The 19,383-nt window shown below is 47.5% G+C and overlaps 1 protein-coding gene and 1 long non-coding RNA gene across 2 annotated transcripts in view; one reads left to right on the top strand and one right to left on the bottom strand.

Annotated features, from left to right (window-relative positions):
• CELF5 (CUGBP Elav-like family member 5) overlaps nt 1-6,413 on the top strand; it is a gene marked incomplete at its 3' end in the record, with an annotated part of 88,447 nt that extends 82,034 nt beyond the window's left edge. The window contains exons 11-12 of the mRNA XM_083364280.1: nt 1,387-1,530; nt 6,286-6,413. Of these exons, the coding sequence (XP_083220406.1) occupies nt 1,387-1,530; nt 6,286-6,413 (272 nt within the window). The remainder of the gene's footprint in view (nt 1-1,386; nt 1,531-6,285) is intronic.
• Nucleotides 1-19,383, bottom strand: part of LOC310641964 — a 222,014-nt gene that overhangs the window by 73,943 nt on the left and 128,688 nt on the right. The window lies entirely within an intron of this gene.

The raw sequence follows: 19,383 nt of genomic DNA on the forward strand, positions 1-19,383 counted from the left end.
CGCGGGTTGCCGACCCGTGCACTAGAATATAAACACTCCCTTCTAGATGACGTTACACGGTTGGGTCATGAAATGTCTGCAAGAAAACAACCGAGCTCAGAGGGCACCAAGGACCCCTCATTTGTCTTCCTCCTCCTCCTCCTCCTCCTCCTCCTCTTCCTCCTCCTCCTCCTCCTCCTCTCCACAAACCCCACGTTCCCTTCTAGCACTGATGATGCTACTTAATTGGGTCATGAAATGTCTGTAAGAAAACAACCAAGTTCAGAGAGCACCAAGGACCTCACAGTCCTTCTCCTCCTCCTCCTCCTCCTCCTCCTCCTCCTCCTCCTCCTCCTCCTCCTCCTCTTCAGAAACCCCACGTTCCCTTCTAACACTGATGATGCTTCTTAGTTGGGTCATGAAATGTCTGTAAGAAAACCACCCAGCTCGCGGAGCACCGAAGACTCCTCAATTCAGCCCTGATCTAGAATCTTCTGTTGGTTCTGCCACATATTTCACGAATTCCTGTTGGTTTCTTAGAAGGGTCTTCCTCACAATCCAAGTGACCGTAAAACCAGAGATCCAGAAAGAGAACGAATTCCCGATTTTGGGACATCTCTGAGCAGAGTCTGGATAGGCCGGCGCTTCAGCGTGGGTTTTTGCATTGACCAAGGAGTCGGTCTCAGTACCCCTTTGAAACTTCCCTGGGGTTACGTTAAGATTTAACAATGTAAGCGGGCGACAATTTCCCCCACCTTTTGATAGTCCTCGGCTCTGGTTTAAGCTCCGAAGTAGGTCTTAAAGGGGGGGCTAAGAGACGACCTGTGGCCATCTTCTCATCTTAATGGCCAAGCAGGGATCAGAACTTAAGCCTCCCAAGTCCTGGATAATCTGGATGAGGTAAAATCGGAGGTAGCTAGATGGTGATTTATGCTCTTGCCTTTAATGGGGGATGTGCTGGGTTTTTTTTTATTGCGGGGTTTTTTTTATACCATTATTTATTGTTTTAGCTCGGGCTCCTATTTAATTCTCTTTTAACTTTTGTATTTTGCATTTTATATGTGCCCTGTTCACCGCCCTGAGTCCTTCGGGAGAAGAGCGGTATACAAATATAATAATAAAATAAATAAAATAAAATAAATGTGCTGAGGGAACCAGGTTACTGCCTGAAGCTCTGGTGGGGTTTCGTTTGCTTGGGAAGAATGCATGAAGTAAAAGCAGACAGTGCTGTTCATCCACCTTTAATACAGCTGGTCCTTGACTTACAACAGAGGTCCACCCGTCGTAAAGGTCTTGAAGTTGAGAGACGGTGGTTTATTTAGACTGTATTTTGATGTCATCTTTTCCTTCTCAGACAAAACCCACTCGGTTTTAACCGACGCTGCGCATTCTCTTTTCCAACGACAGGTCCAGAAGGCTGCAATCTCTTCATCTACCACCTGCCCCAAGAGTTTGGGGACAACGAACTGATGCAAATGTTTCTTCCCTTTGGGAATATCATTTCCTCCAAAGTGTTTATGGATCGGGCCACGAACCAGAGCAAGTGTTTCGGTGAGTGAGCAGGGAGGGAGGGAGGGAAGGAAGGAAGATGGGAGGCAGGGAGGAAGTAAGGGAGGAGGGAGGGAGGGAGGGAGGAAGGAAGGAGGAGGGGAGGGAGGGAGGAAGGGAGGAAGGAGGGAAGGAAGGAAGGGGAGGAGGGAGGGAGGAAAAAAGGAGATGGAAGGCAGGGAGGAAGGAAGGAAAGAAGAGGGAGGGAGGGAGAGGGGGAGGAAGGAAGGAAGAAAAGAAGGAAGGAGGAAGGAAAGAAGAAAGGGAGGGAGGGAGGAAGAAAGGAGATGAAAGGCAGGGAGGAAGGAAGGAAAGAAGAGGAAGGGAGAGAGGGAGAGAGAAGAAGAAGGGAGGGAGGAAGGAGGGAGGGAGGGAGAAGAAGAAGGGAGGGAGGAAGGAGGGAGGGAGGGAGAGAGGGAGGGTGGAAGGAAGAAAGGAAGGAGGAGGGGAGGGAGGGAGGAAGGGAGGATGGAAGGAAGGAAGGAGGGAGGGAGGGAGAGAGGAAGGGTGGAAGGAAGAAAGGAAGGAGGAGGGGAGGGAGGGAGGAAGGGAGGATGGAAGGAAGGAAAGAAGGGAAGGAGGGAGAGGGAGAGGGAGGGAGGAAAAAAGGGAAGCGAGAGAGGAAGGAAGGAAAGAAAAGTAAGAGAGAGGGAGAAAGAAAGGAAGGAAAGAAGGAAGGGAGGAGGAGGGGAGGAAGGAAGGAAGGAAGCAAGGAAGGAAGGAAAGAAGAAAGGAAGGGAGGAAGAAAGGAGATGAAAGGCAGGGAGGGAGGATGGAAAGAAGGAAGGAAAGAAAGAAGGGAGGGAAGAAGGAAGGAAGGTCGAGAGGAAGGAAGGATATTCCATGGGGGAGAAGTAGGAAAATGAGGGAAATAACCTTCAGGTAATGTTGTGTAGCTTTGAAAAACACAATTTGTGCATATCACTAAGAAGAGAGTGACAGGTGTGCTAAACGTAGAATATCCCAGTTTTGGAATCCTAGCTCCAAAAGTCCATCGTAGGCCAACTAGATCCCTCTGGGTGCTTGCAAGCAAGAGTCGGAACCCCTAAACCTCTCTTCCATCATTCGTCTACAGCTGGTACAGGTAGTCCTCGATTTATGACGGGTCACTGAGTGACTGTTCAAAGTTCCAGCGGAGCTCCCTAGGGGCTACCTATAACCTGAATTCAAAATTCTGACGGTCAGGCCCCCCTCCTTGGTGGCCAACGTGACCGAACTTGGGGCACTTTTCAACAGGACCCCCGTTTACGGCCATTTCCAGCGTCCCAAGGTCACATGAAGGGACGCGGTGGCTCAGTGGGTTAGGACGCTGAGCTTGTCGATCAGAAAGTCGGCAGTTTGGCGGGTCGAATCCCGATTGCCGCGTAACAGAATGAGCGCCTGTTACTCGTCCCAGCTTCTGCCAACCTAGCAGTTCGAAAGCACATAAAAAATGCTGCAAGTAGAAAAATAGGGACCACTCCGGTGGGAAGGTCACAGCGTTCCGTGCGCCTTTGGCGTCTAGTCATGCCAGCCACATGACCACGGAGACGTCCTCGGACAAGCGTTCGCTCTTCGGCTTTGAAACGGAGATGAGCACCGGCCCCTAGAGTTGGAAACGACTAGCACGCATGTGCGGGGGAGCCTTTACCTTTAAGGTCACGTGACTGGGCTTTACCACAGTTTTGCTGAAAAGGGTCATTCACTTCCTGTTGGGGGCAAAGCGACACCCACAGCAAAGCATCGGTTTGCTTAACAACTGCAGAGTTCCTTTAACGCAGGGGTCTTCAAACTTGGCTCTTTTATGCCTCGTGGACTTCAACTCCCAGAATTCCTGAGCCAGCCACGCTGAGGGGACAGGAAGAGGTTTCCATGCTGAGCCATGCTGGCTCAGGAATTCTGGGAGTTGAAGTCCACGAGTCGTAAAAGGGCCAAGGTTGCCTACCCCTGCCTTAACGAATACAGGTGGTCCTCGACTTACAAACATTCCTTTAGTGACCCTTCAAAGTTACAGCACCATTGAAAACGGTGACTTCTGACCGTTTTTCACCCTTACACCTCTCGCATCCTCCGTGGTCACGCGATCAAACTTCGGACGCTTGGCAACTGCCTCAAACTTAGGATGGTGTCCCCTTTTGCGACCTTCTGACAGGCACAGCCAAGGGGGAAGGCCGATTCACTTAACAACCGTGTTCCTAACTTAAAGACTGCAGTGAGATTCACTTAACAACTGTGGCAAGAAAGGTCGTAAAATGGGGCTGAAGGGATTTCGTTATGCTTAAGCTTGATATTAGTAATATTGATATTAGTAGTGATGCTTTGTAATCATTAGCCTCACAATTGCCCCAGCGTTACTCAGGAATTTAAAAGAGCCAAAAGAAACGCCTGAGCCGAGGTTTCAGCAAGCCAACAACTTTTATTTTATTTTTCATTTTTTATTTTAATTCCATTTATATCCCGCCCTACTCCGAAGACTCAGGGCGGCTTACAAACTTAGCAGTAGCCTTCATTCTATGAATATGCCTGCTTATTAGGGCTTTCACACACACACACCAAGCGGCATTTTTACAAAATCAGCTTATTGCCCCCCAACAATCTGGGTCCTCATTTTACCTACCTCGGAAGGATTGATCAAAAGAGAGTTGGGTGACCCCACCTCTCTTCGTGGCTGGTCGAGAGATGAAGGCAACAACCAGGAAAGATGTCTTCCACCTTTTATACCTTTCCAGAACAAAAAGTTTAGGTCTTGGTACCAGGTATAAAAAAGGGACGCGGTGGCTCAGTGGGTTAGGACGCTGAGCTTGTCGATCAGAAGGTCGGCAGTTTGGCGGGTCGAATCCTGAGTGCCGCGTAACAGAGTGAGCGCCTGTTACTCGCCCCAGCTTCTGCCCACCTAGCAGTTTGAAAGCACGTAAAAATGCAAGTAGAAAAATAGGGACCACTATGGTGGGAAGGTAACAGCGTTCCGTGCGCCTTTGGCGTCTAGTCATGCCGGCCACATGACCACGGAGACGTCCTCGGACAAACGCTGGCTCTTCGGCTTTGAAACGGAGATGAGCACCGGCCCCTAGAGTCGGAAACGACTAGCACGCATGTGCGGGGGAACCTTTACCTTTACCTTTTACCTTACCAGGTATAAGATAGCACAAAAAAATAATTCCTAGATGATGACTCGTACACAGCAACCCAGGCTCCATCCGTAACTCCTTTCCCCCTCCCCTTGACGTGCTCTTTTCATGTAAGAAATCCCCTGAACCTAAAGCATGAAATGTTGGGTTTTATATAACTAATTTGCCAATATAAAGTACCTACACACACACACACGTGTGAGTGTGTGTGTGTGTGTGTGTGTAGGTCTTGGCGTATTCAGGTTTTCTCCTGTGTAAGATTGAGAGTGTCTTGGCGACGTTTCGACGAGGTCCCACTCGTCATCTTCAGGCCTGAAGATGACGAGTGGAACCTCGTCGAAACGTCGCCAAGACACTCTCAATCTTACACGGGAGAAAACCTGAATACACCAAGACCTACATACCTATACCCGTGGAAAAAAAAACCACACACACACACACACACACACACACACACACACACACACACTAGCCAACTGCCAACGTCGTCAGAGTAAAATTGCTGGAGATGAGGGAACACATTTATACTGCCGGCGTTTTTGGTGCTCTGCTCATAGAGCGCGTCACGGGTCCGTTCACCTCCGCCGGCCGTATTGTCCTAAGCTGCCTCGCACTCACTCTCATCCGTGTGGTCTCAGGTAGAGGGCATTGCGCCCTCCTCGTGAAGTGCAAATGGGCCCGGATGCCTGTTGTCAGGGGCGGATCGTGGGCTGTTCTTTCTGCCGCAATTGGCTCTCCCGTCGTCTCACGTGTCTCCATGTTAGATGTTTTTGGGGATTCCTTCCCCACCCCTTTTTTTACCACGCGGCCAAGAGGTCCTGGTCCTGCCTTGAAGGCACTCTCCGTAAGTGTTTGTGTTGCTCACGCTGTTCTTCCCAGCTCCTGAGTGCTTGGTAGGCGGGAAGCAGATCTATACGGCGGTTAATTGAAAACTCGTCCGAGAACCAAGCCTCCTTGAGCAGTCGGCCACCCTTGGTGCTGTCCTGGGCAATGGCCTCAGCCCCTGACAAGTCAAAGGTTAGGGTTATGACTGGCCACTTGCGAGCATGCACCCTGGTTCCCAGTCATTTTGCTGTCTCCCCAACATAGTTACAAGGACAACCCTCACATCTCAACCTACATATCACTGAGGACCTTTCCTCATTGGGGAGTGGATCCTTTGGACACATTACGTTAGCGCGCAGGGTTTGGTCAAGTTTATGGGCGATACTGACATTAGAGGGAGTTAATATCCATGCCGTGGCTTTAGATAACGCCATTGATATAAGGCAGCGTTATCCTTGCCGTAGGCATGCCCTCCTGTTGGTCCTTAAGGGGCTTATGTGGTCTGCTGTATCGTCTGATAAAGTGCAACAGATACCCGTTACTCCTGCAGATACGGTAAAGGTGACACTTCTCCTCCTCCTTTGCCCTGTCCGTACTGCAGTGTGTATCCACCCGCTTGAACAGCGTCCTGATACAGCCCAACCTATTGTCTGAAATATGACTGATCTGTTTTACCACTGTCACCAGTTTCAACTGTGATGGGCTGGCTCCACTACAGTCATAACTCGAGGACTAGCTGTACCTGCAAACACTCAGAGACACATGCACCCCCACCAGACAAGCACCTGAGGTATTACAAACTGGATCCTTTCTCTCCCTTCTCAAGGCTTTGTGAGTTTCGACAATCCGTCCAGTGCCCAAACTGCCATCCAGGCCATGAACGGATTCCAGATTGGGATGAAAAGGCTAAAGGTCCAGTTGAAACGGCCAAAGGATGCTGGCCAGCCCTACTGACAGGTGACTGGCGGGGGGAGGGGGAGAGACAAGGAAACCGATGGTCTTGCACAGGGATCTTCAAACTTGGCCCTTTTATGACTTTGTGGACTTCAACTCCCAGAATTCCTCAGCCAAGCATGCTGACTGAAAAATTCTGGGAGTTGAAGTCCAAAAGTCATAAAAGGGCCAAGTTTGAAGACCCCCGGTGTTGCAGGTAAAACGAGAAGCTTGAATGCCTTGACAAATCTGCCGAAAATTATTTTCCTGTTTCTAATGCAGTGTGGCTCAACCTTGGCAACTTTAAGATATATAGACTTCATTTCCCAGAATTCCCCCACCAGCATTTGTGGATTTCGATCCCAGAATTCCTCAGGCAACATTTGTGGACTTCAGCTCTCGGAATTCCCCAGACAGCATGCATGGATTTCAATTGCCAGAATTCCTGTCAGCATGCGTGGACTTCAACTCCCAGAATCCCCCAGCCAGCATGCATGGACCAACTTCCAGAGTCCCCCAGCCAGGTTGCACGGACTTCAACTCCCAGAATTTCCCAGCCAACATCCATGGGTTTTGACTCCCAGAATTCCTGTCAGCATGTGTGGACTTCAGTTCCTAGAATCCCCTAGCCCAGGGGTAGGCAACCTTGGCTCTTTTATGACTTGTGGACTTCTACTCCCAGAATTCCACAGACAGCCATGCTGGAAGTTAAAGTCCATATATTTTAAAGTCGCCACAGTTGAAAAACAATGACAGATTTTCTTTGTGTGTTTAGTTATTATAATAATCTATACTGATGTTTTTCAACCTTGGCAACTTTATGATATGTGGACTTCAAGAATTCCTCAGCCAGCTATGGGTCTTAAAGTTATCAAGGTTGACAAACACTGATTTATGCCATTCTAATATTTAAATGTCCTTCCCCTAATATATATTATATATATATATTTACTTCTCAGACCTGAGGGGTCCTCCAGATTTCTTCACCTCCAATGTTGGATTAACTCAACCAAGGTCATCCAATCATTGCAAGCTACTATTCCTGGTTTTAAAATATATATATATATATTGAGGAGGAAATGAGGTTCTGTTTCTTTGTGATTCTGCTAAGGGCCAAAAGGCCAAGTCAGGTTTTAGGACAACGAGAATAAAGCGAACCGGAATGTTGTACAAAATGGAAAAATTTGACGTGACTAAATGAGCATCAATTGGTCTGCGGTTCTTGATTGAGGACGACAAGGTGTGTCTTGTGCCTCTCAAGACACTCAACCGCCTTAAATGGAGCCTATTTTTGAACTTCATTTTCTTTGTGCATCATGTGATTTCACACAGGCCCGTCCTGGTTTTCCTTTCATTGCCTGTATTCTGAAGATGAAATTGGCCAAGCGCTGCAGTTTCCCTTTCACTGAAAAGCTGTTTTTGATTATGGAGATTTCATATCAGTATAAGATTTCCGGTTCCATTCTCCACCCATTTTCCTTCCTTCCTCCCATCAAACTCCTTCCTTCTTTTAACCCTCATCTTCCTTCCTTCCTTTTTTCCTTCCTTCCTTCTCTTTCTGTCATTCCTTCCTTCCCTCCTTCCCTCCCTCCCTTCTTCTTTTCTCCTTTTGTCATTTGTTCCTTCCTTCCTTCCATCCATCCCTCCCCTCCTTCCCGCCCTCCCTCTCTTCTCCTCCTTCTTTCCTTCCTTCTCCTTCTCTCACCTCACAGAATAACCGTTGGAAGGGGCCTTGGAGGTCTTCTAGTCCAACCCCCTGCTCAGGCAGCCAGTGGTTATCCAATCTTGTCTTAAGCACCCACAACTTCTGCCACCGATTAATTGTTCAAGAACAAACAGATGGAAACTCATCAAGGAGAGAAGCAACCCAGAACTAAGGAGAAACTTCCTAACAGTGAGAACAATTAACCAGTGGAACAACCTGCCTCTAGAACAGTGCTGGCGAACCTATGGCACGGGTGCCAAAGGCGGCACTCAGAGCCCTCTCTGTGGGCACCCGCGCCATGCCCCGGAGGTGGCAACTGTCCTTCTTCAACCAGCCGCCTGCTAATTTGCCGAGATCCCACGGGGCTGAATGCATCCCGGCACAGCTGGTTTCCCTCCCCCCCCATCCCATCCCTCCTGGCCTCGCATGCTCTCCTTTTCCCAGGCACGACCCACTGCGTCACCTCCTCAGCTCTTGGCCGAGCATCCATCTCGGAGGCGGCTTCTTTGTACTGCTGGCGATGGGTTGCGGAGCCCCAGAGTGCGCCTGTCGAGGGGCCGGCAGGCTGTGGCTACTGACAGACACCGTTGGCCTCCATGCACTCGCTGGCCTCTGTGTGCGGGGCGCGATGGTGTCAGGCAGCAGCTGCCCCGGCCCTTGCCTTGCCCCATGGCAATGGCACCCCCACCCTGCCTCGCCTCACCCCACAGGATGAGTCTCCTGCCTACCTCCCCACCTGCCAGAGACTTCCTGGAGCTCCCCCAGCCCTGCCCACCCGCCACAGGTGTCCCTCCCCACGAGAAACATCGAGGTGACCACACCCACCTCGGCCACACCCACCCAATCTTCCATGACCGCCACACCCACCCAGTGGGCCACGCCCACCTGGCACCCAGCGCTCAATAAGTGGGTTTTGGGTTGCAGTTTGGGCACTCGGTCTCTGAAAGGTTCGCCGCCACTGTTCTAGAAGTTATGGGTGGAGATTTTCAGAAAGAGATTGGACAGCCATTTACCCAGGATGCAATAAGGCAGGGGGGGGTGTCTTCAAACGTGGCCCTTTGATGACTTGTGGACTTCAACTCCCAGAATTCCTCAGCCAGCGTGCCTGGCTGAGGAATTCTGGGAGTTGAAGTCCACAAGTCATCAAAGGGCCACGTTTGAAGACCCCCTGCAGTAAGGTCTCCTGCTCAAGCAGGAGGATTGGACTAGAACGAGGGTTTGCAACCTTAACAACGTTAAGGCTTGTGGACTTCAGCTCCCAGGATTCCTCAGCCAGCTATGCTGGCTGAGGAATTCTGGGAGCTGAAATCCACAAGTCTTAACATTGTCCAAGTTGCAGACCCCTGGACTAGAAGACCTCTAAGGTCCAGCCCTACGCGTCTACGATTCCAAATAAAAGGTTACGGGTCCTCTCGGAGCTTGCTTGTTTTCTTGCAGATGTTTCATTACCCTAACTAGGTATCATCATCAATGCTAGCAGGGAGTGCTGTTTGCTGTCGGTTTATGCTCTGGGGGGGGGGTCTTGCCTGCCTGGATGGGAGTGGGGGGGCGGTCTTAGAGATTCTTTGGTTGGGCTGTTTACCAATAGCTCTTTGGCAGTTTCTTGGTTGGGGTCTTGCTTACTTAATGGTTGATCTGAATAAGAATAAGAATAGAATCGAGCTGGAAGGGACATGGGGAGGTCTTCTAGTCCAGCCCCCGGGCTCAAGCGGGAGAACCTGTACCATCTCAGACAGGCAAAGGTCCGGTCTCCTCTTAAAAAAAAAATCTCCAGTGACGGAGTGCCCACGATTCCTGGTGGCAAGCTGTTCCACTGGTTGATTGTGACCTTGGAGCTGACCTTTGCTATGCTGATCTGAGTGCGGATTACTGCTGGAGTCTTTTTCTCTCTCTTTTTTTTTGCGGGCGGGGGGGGGCTGGCTGATTGTCTCTTTTGCGTAGCCTAGAGATGCGGTACGATGTCTATGCGTCTGTCGCCGGCGAAATCCAAGGTTGCGTTTAACGTCGTCGGCGTCGTCGAAACCTCCGAGCCTTAAAACTTGTCTTTTTTCCTCTTCTTCTTTCCCAGGAGTTCGGCCTCAAGTCCCTTCCTCTCTTTTTTATTGCAAGAAGAAGTTTTCCAAGAGTTGCTTCTCCGTCTTCTTTGTGCCAACGGGTGGGGTGGGGAGGGCTGGGTGGGGAGGGAGGGAGGGAGGGAGGGAGGGTGAAAACACACCAGTCACCACGGCCAGCATCTACTGGGGGAAATCGACGTCAACCTGGGGCGTGAAAAACAGGGTCATTCCACCTCGTTTCCCCCCCCCCCGGTCGGGAGCGTAAGCGTCTGGACCAGTCGGGACCGTCCGCTGGAGCAACCGGAGCAAGTCTTTGAAATGCCAGCCTATTAATTTAAAAGAAATGTACATAGGAATAGAAAGAGTATATCTATACATATATAGCATATATAAATATATATTACAGGCGCTCTATTTTTTTTAAACCTCGGAAACGAGAAGAAAAAAAAAAAGAAAAAACACCGGGACCAAACTTTTAATTTTTCTTCTTCTTCTTTTTTTTTTAATTTTTAAATCTTCAGCTGCCAGCTGGAGGACCGATAGAAACGGGACTAGGGTTTAGAGCCCAGCCTTTGCACAACCTCGAGGCTGGCCTGCTCTTGGGGAAAACAAAAAAAGACAAAAAAAAAGGGAGATTTCTGCAGCTTCAGAACGGAGGGGAAAGGTCTCCCCAACTTTTTGTCCAATCTTGGCATCGTACCAGGAGCCGGGACACGGTTAACGGCGGCACGGCTTGTTCTCCATCAAAATGAAAACAAAACAACAACAACAACAAAAAAAAAACTGGAGAAGGATGCCCCGGCGTGGTCACTTTTGAAAGTTTCCAGACGGGAAGAAAGTGCCTTTGCGGCAGCACAAAAAAAAAGGTTTTTTCTTTTTTCTTCTTTTTTTTTTTAAAAAAGGCTCCGTTTTTCTCCGTAGCCAAATATTCCTGACCAAATGGAGGGCTAACCCGCGAATCTCAGCAGGCTCAAAAACCAACACCAGTCTCAAAAGACTCCTATAACACTGCCTCGCCTCGACGAACGGGCACTGAACTCTGGGGGGACTGTCCCGCAGACCGGCCGATGTTTTGGGGGGCACCGGCACGCGCCGGCTCCTGAATCCGAGAAGATGGGGGGGGGGTGTTTTTCCGTAGGGGCTCGTGCCGCTTCTGCACTTCGCCGCAGGAGTCCACCGTATGCAACCGATGCGATCTCTGTACGTATGTATCTATCCACGCCACACAGCATATAGACTTTGCACAGGGTCACGAGAGACAGATGACCCAAGTGACAGACAGCCGACTCCCTTCCCCATGTGCCACTGCATTCTAAGTGCACGCTGCGCCTTCCTCTTGTTCCCTTCTGGCTCCACTCTCCTTTCCCAAATTTCTCTGCTTTTTGCCTCTCCCATTCCACACACCCACCTTTTCTGTCGAGATTGTCTCCAATATCCAATCAAGCTCACTTTGGGGATGTGTGCAAGCAGCCAGATCTCAAAGAGGCCTTCCTCCTTTCCCAGCTAACACGGAGGTAGATTGCCTCTGGCATGGAGGTTCTGTTTAGCAGGCAGTCCCAAGAGCTGTGAACACCACATAATTTCCCATAATTACGTCTCAGTCTCAGTTTTGGGTTGTTTTTTTTAAAAGCAACGTGTCCTTTATTTTTTTAAAAAAAGCCGTTGAGATTTAAGACCTGTCTTAAATTTAATTGTGCAGTGGTACCCACTTAAATGCTCAGCTGGATTACATAAAGCAATGTTTCTCGACCTTAGCAACTTTCAGCTGTGTGGATTTCAACTCCCAGAACTCTCCAGCCGGTACTGAAGTCCACAAATGCTGGCTGGAGAATTTGGGGGGGGGGATGTCCTGGCTGGGGGATTCTGGGAGCTGAAGTCCACAAACGCTAGCTGGAGTATTCTGGGAGTCCATAAATGCTGGCTAGGGAATTCTTGAAGTTCAGGTGTTAGCTGGAGAATTGCGGGAGTCTGCAAATGCACGCTGGGGGATTCTGGGAATTGGAAGTCCACAAATACCGGCTAGGGGAGTGTGGAAGTCCACGCATCGTCAAGTTGCTGAGGTGGAGAAACGCTAACATAAAGGGCTGAGGACATGAGATAAATGGTTAATTCGTTTTTATCCACCCCGCCCCCTCTCCTAAGGGTTTTCCCATCCTGTCCCAACTCCCGAGCCTGCATTTGTCTTATCTCGTTCCCAATTGCCTGTCTCCCTCCATGCCGGAGAGACGCGTCTCTCCTATTGCTAGCAATCTCTCCCTATCCACTTCTCTTCTCAACCCTAACCCCGCCGACAAATTTCAGATGTAAAGCACATTAAAAAATAGAGCTTAGCGTCTATATAATACTGCAGCAGGTCCCATCACACTTTCTAGGGGAGCCATTTGACCAAAAATGTTTCTCTTTTCTTCCTTTGTGTTCTGTTTTTCGTTGTTTTTTTTAAAAAAATGGCTACACATGATCTTCTCTTGAGCTGGTGTGAAGAATGCCAGGACCGAACTATATACTTAAGACATTCCTGTTATATTGTGTGTGTATATACGTGTGCTTGGGAGGATGTTTGTGTGGTTAACGGTGGTGTCACTGAGGAGGTAAAAGAGGGGTGGGGGTGACTACGGCCCTTTTACGACTCGTGGACTTCAACTCCCAGAATTCCTGAGCCAGCCATGCTGAGGGGAAAGGGAGAGGTTTCCAAGCTGAGCCATGCTGGCTCAGGAATTCTGGGAGTTGAAGTCCACGAGTCATAAAAGGACCAAGGTTGCCTAACCCTGGGCTAGGCCAACCTTGGCATCTCTATGATTCACGGACTTCAACTCCCAGAATTCCTGAGCCAGCCATGCTGAGGGGAAAGGGAGAGGTTTCCAAGCTGAGCCACGCCGGCTCAGGAATTCTGGGAGTTGAAGTCCACGAGTCATAAAAGGGCCATAGTTCCCCACCTCTGGACGTAAAGCAACATCTGGATGCTCGGAGCATCTCCTCGGAGGGCAAAAAAAAGCTTTGCAAAGCGATCGGCTTTCCGTTCGGGTTTTGGCGTCTGACGGTTCTGACTTGCAGTGGTTCTCCGGGTCTGTGAGGGTTTCGCTTCCACAATCTGGTTTGGGAGACGGAAGTGAATTCAGGAGAGCGATCCCTAAGCCTTGGTTATCCCTAATCCTTCATGATCAGCTCTGACATTTATCTTTTAAGAGGGGGAAGATCCTGAATAATGAAAAGGGACAGGTAGGCCTTGACTTACAACCGTTCGTTTAGTGAACCGTTCGAAGTTGCCATGGCACTGGAAAAATGCAACTTATGACCGTTTTTCAGACTCACAACCGTGGCAGCATCCCCATGGGTCACGTGATCAACATTCAGATGCCTGGCAACTGACTCGTATTTATGATGGTTGCAGTGTCCCCGGGATGCCCTTTTGTGACCTTCTGACAAGCAAAGTCAAGCGGAGAAGCCAGTATTCCATTAACAACCGGGTTACTAACTAGCTGCATTGATTCGCTTAACAACTCTGGCAAGAAAGATTGTAAAATGGGGCAAAACTCACTTAACAGATGTTTTGCTTAGCAATCCCCAGAGCACCTGAAGGCAGGAGAAGAAGCAACGGATGGAAACTAACCAAGGAGAGAAGCAACTTAGAACGAAGGAGGAATTTCCTGACAGTGAGAACAATTAACCAGTGGAACAACCTGCCTCCAGAAGTTGTGGGTGCTCCAACACTGAAGGTTTTTAAGAAGAGATTGGACAATTTCTTCTGAAAAGATGTAAGGTTTCCTGCCTGAGCAGGGGGTTAAACTAGAAGACCTCCAAGGTCCCCTCTAACTATGTAATTTTGTTATTCTGTTCATTTTGGGACTCCATTGTTGTAAATCGAATACTATCTGCATATTACGATATCCTAGGTTCCTGGGGGGAAAAAATCAGTGCAAAGGAAGGCCAGCACCAGCTCAAGAACTGGCAAATTAACATTCTGATGAAAAGATTGTGTTATTATATTCAATTCCAGGTGGTGAATATAGGTAATACTTCTGTCTCCTTTTCCCCCCCCCCCCCCCCACAATAACAAGCCTGTGAGATGTGCTGGACATCAGGAGCAACTTTCAACCTGGATTAAATTTAAGCGCCTTTTTACCATTCACCCAAATCTATTTTTGGAAGTGCCTTTCTTATCAAATCTTTCTTAGGCAGGAGAGTTAGCAAGTCACGGGAATGCTGGACCAAGATAGTTCATCATTCCTGTGGTTCCAGAAGAGGAGATTATATTTGCAGTTATGATGGTCGGTTGCACAGTCTGCCAGATGTTTAGACCGGATTTGGCACTTTTATCCACCTACTGAGTCCTTCCCAAGGACTGGGATAGCCAGATGTTTCATGATACTAACAGTATTGTCACAAGATGTCAGCTGTTCCAAGTCAGCCTGCCTTTTGCAATTGACCGATGGGGATTTTGTCAATGCTGATGATGTATGAGGGGGCGTGCCAGATGTTTTGGGATTGCTCCCAAGGCGTCTATCACTACTTGCTTTCTTTTGCCACAATGGTTCTACTTCTATTTGCAGGTCTTGTATTTTGTGATCTTCTCCAGTGCTTTCTCTTCCCCATCTGCTGTCTCCAGATACTGCCAAGTGCACTATCCCAGACTTTTTTTTGTCTTTCTTATTGACAATATTATTATGATTTATCACACAGGCGGCCAGATATTTTTATCCAACTATGATTATGATGAAATGAGTTTGGGCAAACTCTGGGAGTATTGTTATATTATTATTATTATTATTATTATTATTATTATTATTATTATTATTATTATTATTATTATTATTGAACATCACACAGTCAGCCAGATGTCCAGACTGGATTTGGCATTTCTGTCTACCTATCGAGTCCTTACCAAGGACCTGGGATAGGCAGATGTTGATGTTTGATGATATTACAGATATCGTCGCAGGATGAAAGCAGTTCCTAGTAAGGCCACCTTTTGCCATTGACTAATGGCGAATTTGTCAATGCCGTTGATGGTGTTCAAGTGGTGCTCCCGTTGTTTTGGGATTGCACCCAAGGCGCCTATGACTATTGGTACTACCCTTGCTTGCCTTTGCCACAGTTTTTCTATTTCGATTTGTAGGTCTCTGTATTTTGTTATCTTCTCCAGTTCTTTGTTATCTATTCTGCTGTCTCCAGGCACTGCCACGTCCACTATTCAGACTTGTCTTTCTTATCAACAATTGTTAAGTCCGGGGTGTTGTTTTTGTTGTTGTTGTTATTATTACTGTCATTTTGCATGCAAGCATTTTGGTTTGTGTCAAACATCCATGATGAGAAAAATCTTCCCTTCTATACATATAACTTTATACTGCCTTAGTAAGATCACACTTGGAATGTTGCATCCAGTTTTGGTCATCAGAATATAAAAAAGATGTTGAGACTCCAGAAAGGGTGCAGAGAAGAACAACAAAGATGTTTAGAGGACTGGAGGCTAAAACATACAAAGAACGGTTGCAGGATTTGGATATGTCTAGTTTAATGAAAAGAAGGACTAGGGGTGATGTGATAGCAGTCTTCTAATATTTGAGGGGCTGCCCCAAAGAAGAGGTGGTCAAACTATTCTCCAAAACACCCGAAGGCAGGACAAGAAGCAACGGATGGAAACTAATCAAGGAGAGAAGCAACCTGGAACTAAGGAGAAATTTCCTGACAAGTGAGGACAATTAATCAGTGGAACGACTTGCCTCCAGAAGTTGTGGGTGCTTCAACACTGGAGGTTTTTAACAAGAGACTGGAAAGCCATTTGTTTGAAATGCTATATAGGGTCTCCTTGAACAGGTGTTTGGACTAGATGACGTCCTTTCCAACTCTGTTATTCCGTTACATATGGGTTTGGGAGAATTTGAGTAGTGCAAAGCTACTTCTGAGTTGATACACTTGCATTAATATAGTTGATCTATCTATCAAAATGATTCATTGGGGTCCCTGGTGCTCTCTGAGCTTAATTGTTTTCTTGCAGAGATTTCATTACCCAACTAGGTAACGTCATCAGTGCATGAATATATATATTATATTCATGCACTGATAATATATATGAGTGTGATCAACAATTTGACTTTTAAGTTGATCCATAGAATCAAATTGTTGATCACACTCTAATACCAATGAGTTACTTTTGATTCGCAAAATGGAAAAAAAATAATAGTGATGCTCACTCAAAATACATGCCAGCACAAAATCCAGTTAAATTTTAATTGTGCACTTATAACTTACCGAGGTGTAGGAGTCCAGCTTGTAAACCACGATTCATGGTTTACAAGCTGGACTCCTACACCTCAGTAAGATTAGTGGGCTGTTTGGATTCAACAGATTTGTGGCTGATTCTTTAAACCACAATTAAGCCAAGATAGAGGCAGTTTAATGCATTGCTCAGACCTGGATTTTGTGAAGGAAATGCTGTCTAGTCACAAGAAAAATAGTTGATGGCTTCCGTGCATCCTACCGAAGGAAATTTCTGAATGGGTTAAAATCTCCCAAGCTGCTAGATCTCAGTGAGAACACCCACTGCAAGTCAGTGCACACCAGCTCCATTACATCTGTTTACCGATCCAGCTGGGGGCGAATGAAGTGTCTATTTGGCCCTTCAGCTTTGCAAAGCGCCAGGCAGAGTGAGAAAGGTTGTATGAATGACGTGGGCGATTGCTTGTTTAATTCTGTTTCTTTCTTCCCTGAAGTCCACGTTTACAGTTGTAAATACAGGTCTTTTATACTTAACCATCAATTCCGTACGTGATTTGTACAATGTTGTTCTATTCTGCTATGGAGTACTTTCATGATGGCCGAACTTTTAATTTTGAAAAAAAAAAATCTATATCTATATATACCCACCTATCATCCCCCAATCCCCGTTGCTGACTTGAAAAGGATATTTCAAACATGGTTGAAAGAAAATGTAGAGGACAAATAAGCACATGTTGAAATGAGGTATTCCCCTGCCCTCCCTTCTCTTCCTGCTTCCATTTTAAGTTATCACTGCAATGGTTTCAAATATTTGCAGGTGGCAATCTTTCCAGAATTCATCTGGCGTCCAGCTTCTTGCTGTGGTCTTAACAATCTGACTTTTATTGAATAAAGTGGAAATTATTTGAATAAATCCAGACTGGGAAAACGTTTTCTTTGCTTCGATTTTAAACTCTCTGCCCTCACTGGCGTTTAGCATAAGTCTTTTTCAGTTTTCCATTAATCTGTGGAACAGCCTGTCACCAGAAGTTGTGGGTGCTCCATCACTGGAGTTTTTAAAGAAGAGACTGGACAACCATTTGTCTGCAGTGGTATAGGGCAGGGGTAGGCAACCTTGGCTCTTTTATGACTCATGGACTTCAACTCCCAGAATTCCTGAGCCAGCCATGCTGAGGGGAAAGGGAGAGGTTTCCAAGCTGAGCCATGCTGGCTCAGGAATTCTGGGAGTTGAAGTCCACGAGTCATAAAAGAGCCAAGGTTACCTATCCCTGAGGTAATGCTTAATTAATACACTGAAATGCCCTTAGGCAACCTTGGCTCTTTTATGACTCATGGACTTCAACTCCCAGAATTCCTGAGCCAGCCACCCTGAGGGGGAAGGGAGAGGTTTCCAAGCTGAGCCATGCTGGCTCAGAAATTTTGGGAATTGAAGTCCACGAGTCATCAAAGAACCAAGGTTGCCTACCCCTGGTATACGGTCTCTTGCTCGAGCAGGGGGTTGGACTAGAAGACCTCCAAGGTCCCTTCCAACTCTATTATTCTGAAATAAGTCTTAAAATTGCCAAGATTGGACACCCTTATCCTAGAAGAAACGAAAAGAAAACCATTTGAAATTATGACTGACCCAAGAAAGGGGAACTGGATTCAAAGTTCTGGTGGTTGGACCCATTCTTGTGGTCATGTGACTGAACGTTGGCCATGTGGCAACAAAGCCGCATTTACAGCCATTTGCCACGTCCCTTGGTCACATGACCACACAGGCTCCATCATGGTCGTAGGTCAAGGATTATCCGTATAGGTAGTCCTCAACTTACAATTATTTGTTTAGTGACCACTGCAGCATCCTCGGGGCTCACATGATTGAAATTCAGGCGCTTGGCAACTGGCATGTATGTGTGACAGTTGCAGCATGCCAAGGTCACGTGACCACCATTTGCGACCTTCCCAGCCAACTTTCGACAAGCAAAGTCAATGGGGGGGAGCCAGATTCGCTTAATGACCCCGTGATTCACTTAACAACTGCAGTGACATGCTGAACGACTGTGGCAAAATGGCCATACAATGAGGCACAACTCACTGAACCACTGCCTCGCTTAGCAACATAAATTTTGGGATTAATTGTGGTCGTAAGTCGAGGATTCCCTGTATGCAGAAACCTAGCTCTTCCCTCATCACTGATAGGGGTTTACAGGAATTTAATAAGATGCATTGATTAACTAATTCATTTAGATTTATTAAATGAGATTTATTCATAAACTAAACCAGCTTACTGGCAGCCAAAAGAAGCCTGGCCTGCAAATTCCTCTGTAAATACAAGTAGTCCTCAACTTACAACTGTTTGTTTAGCAACTATTCAAAGTTATGACGGTGCTGACTTACAACTGGTCCTGGCAGTTATAACTGCGGGAGCATCCCATAGTCACTTGACCAAAAGTTGGGCACTTGGCAACCAGTATTTACATCCACGTGGTCCAGTTGGGGATTTGCTAAACAACTGTGGTAGAAAAAGTCGTAAAATCAGGTGTGACTCCCTTAACAATTGCCTGGCTTAATAACAGAGATAAAAAGCAGAGACATCACCCTGTCAACAAAAGTGCGCATAGTCAAGGCTATGGTCTTCCCAGTTGCAATGTATGGCTGTGAAAGTTGGACCATAAAAAAGGCTGAGCGCCAAAGAATGGAGGCCTTTCAACTATGGTGCTGGAGAAGACTCCGGTGAGTCCCTTGGACTGCAAGGCCATCAAACCGGTCAGTCCTAGAGGAGATCAACCCCGACTGCTCTTTAGAAGGCCAGATCCTGAAGCTAAAACTCAAATCCTTTGGCCACCTAATGAGAAGGAAGGACTCACTGGAGAAGAGCCTAATGCTGGGAAAGGTGGAGGGCAAGAGAAGAAGGGGACCACAGAGAATGAGGTGGCTGGATGGAGTCACTGAAGCAGGAGGCGTGAGCTTAAAGGGACTCCAGAAGATGGAAGAGGACAGGAAGGCCTGGAGGAACGTTGTCCATGGGGTCGCGATG

This window comes from Vipera ursinii (assembly GCF_947247035.1).
Source record: "Vipera ursinii genome assembly, chromosome: 1".
Taxonomy (NCBI): Eukaryota; Metazoa; Chordata; class Lepidosauria; order Squamata; family Viperidae; genus Vipera; species Vipera ursinii.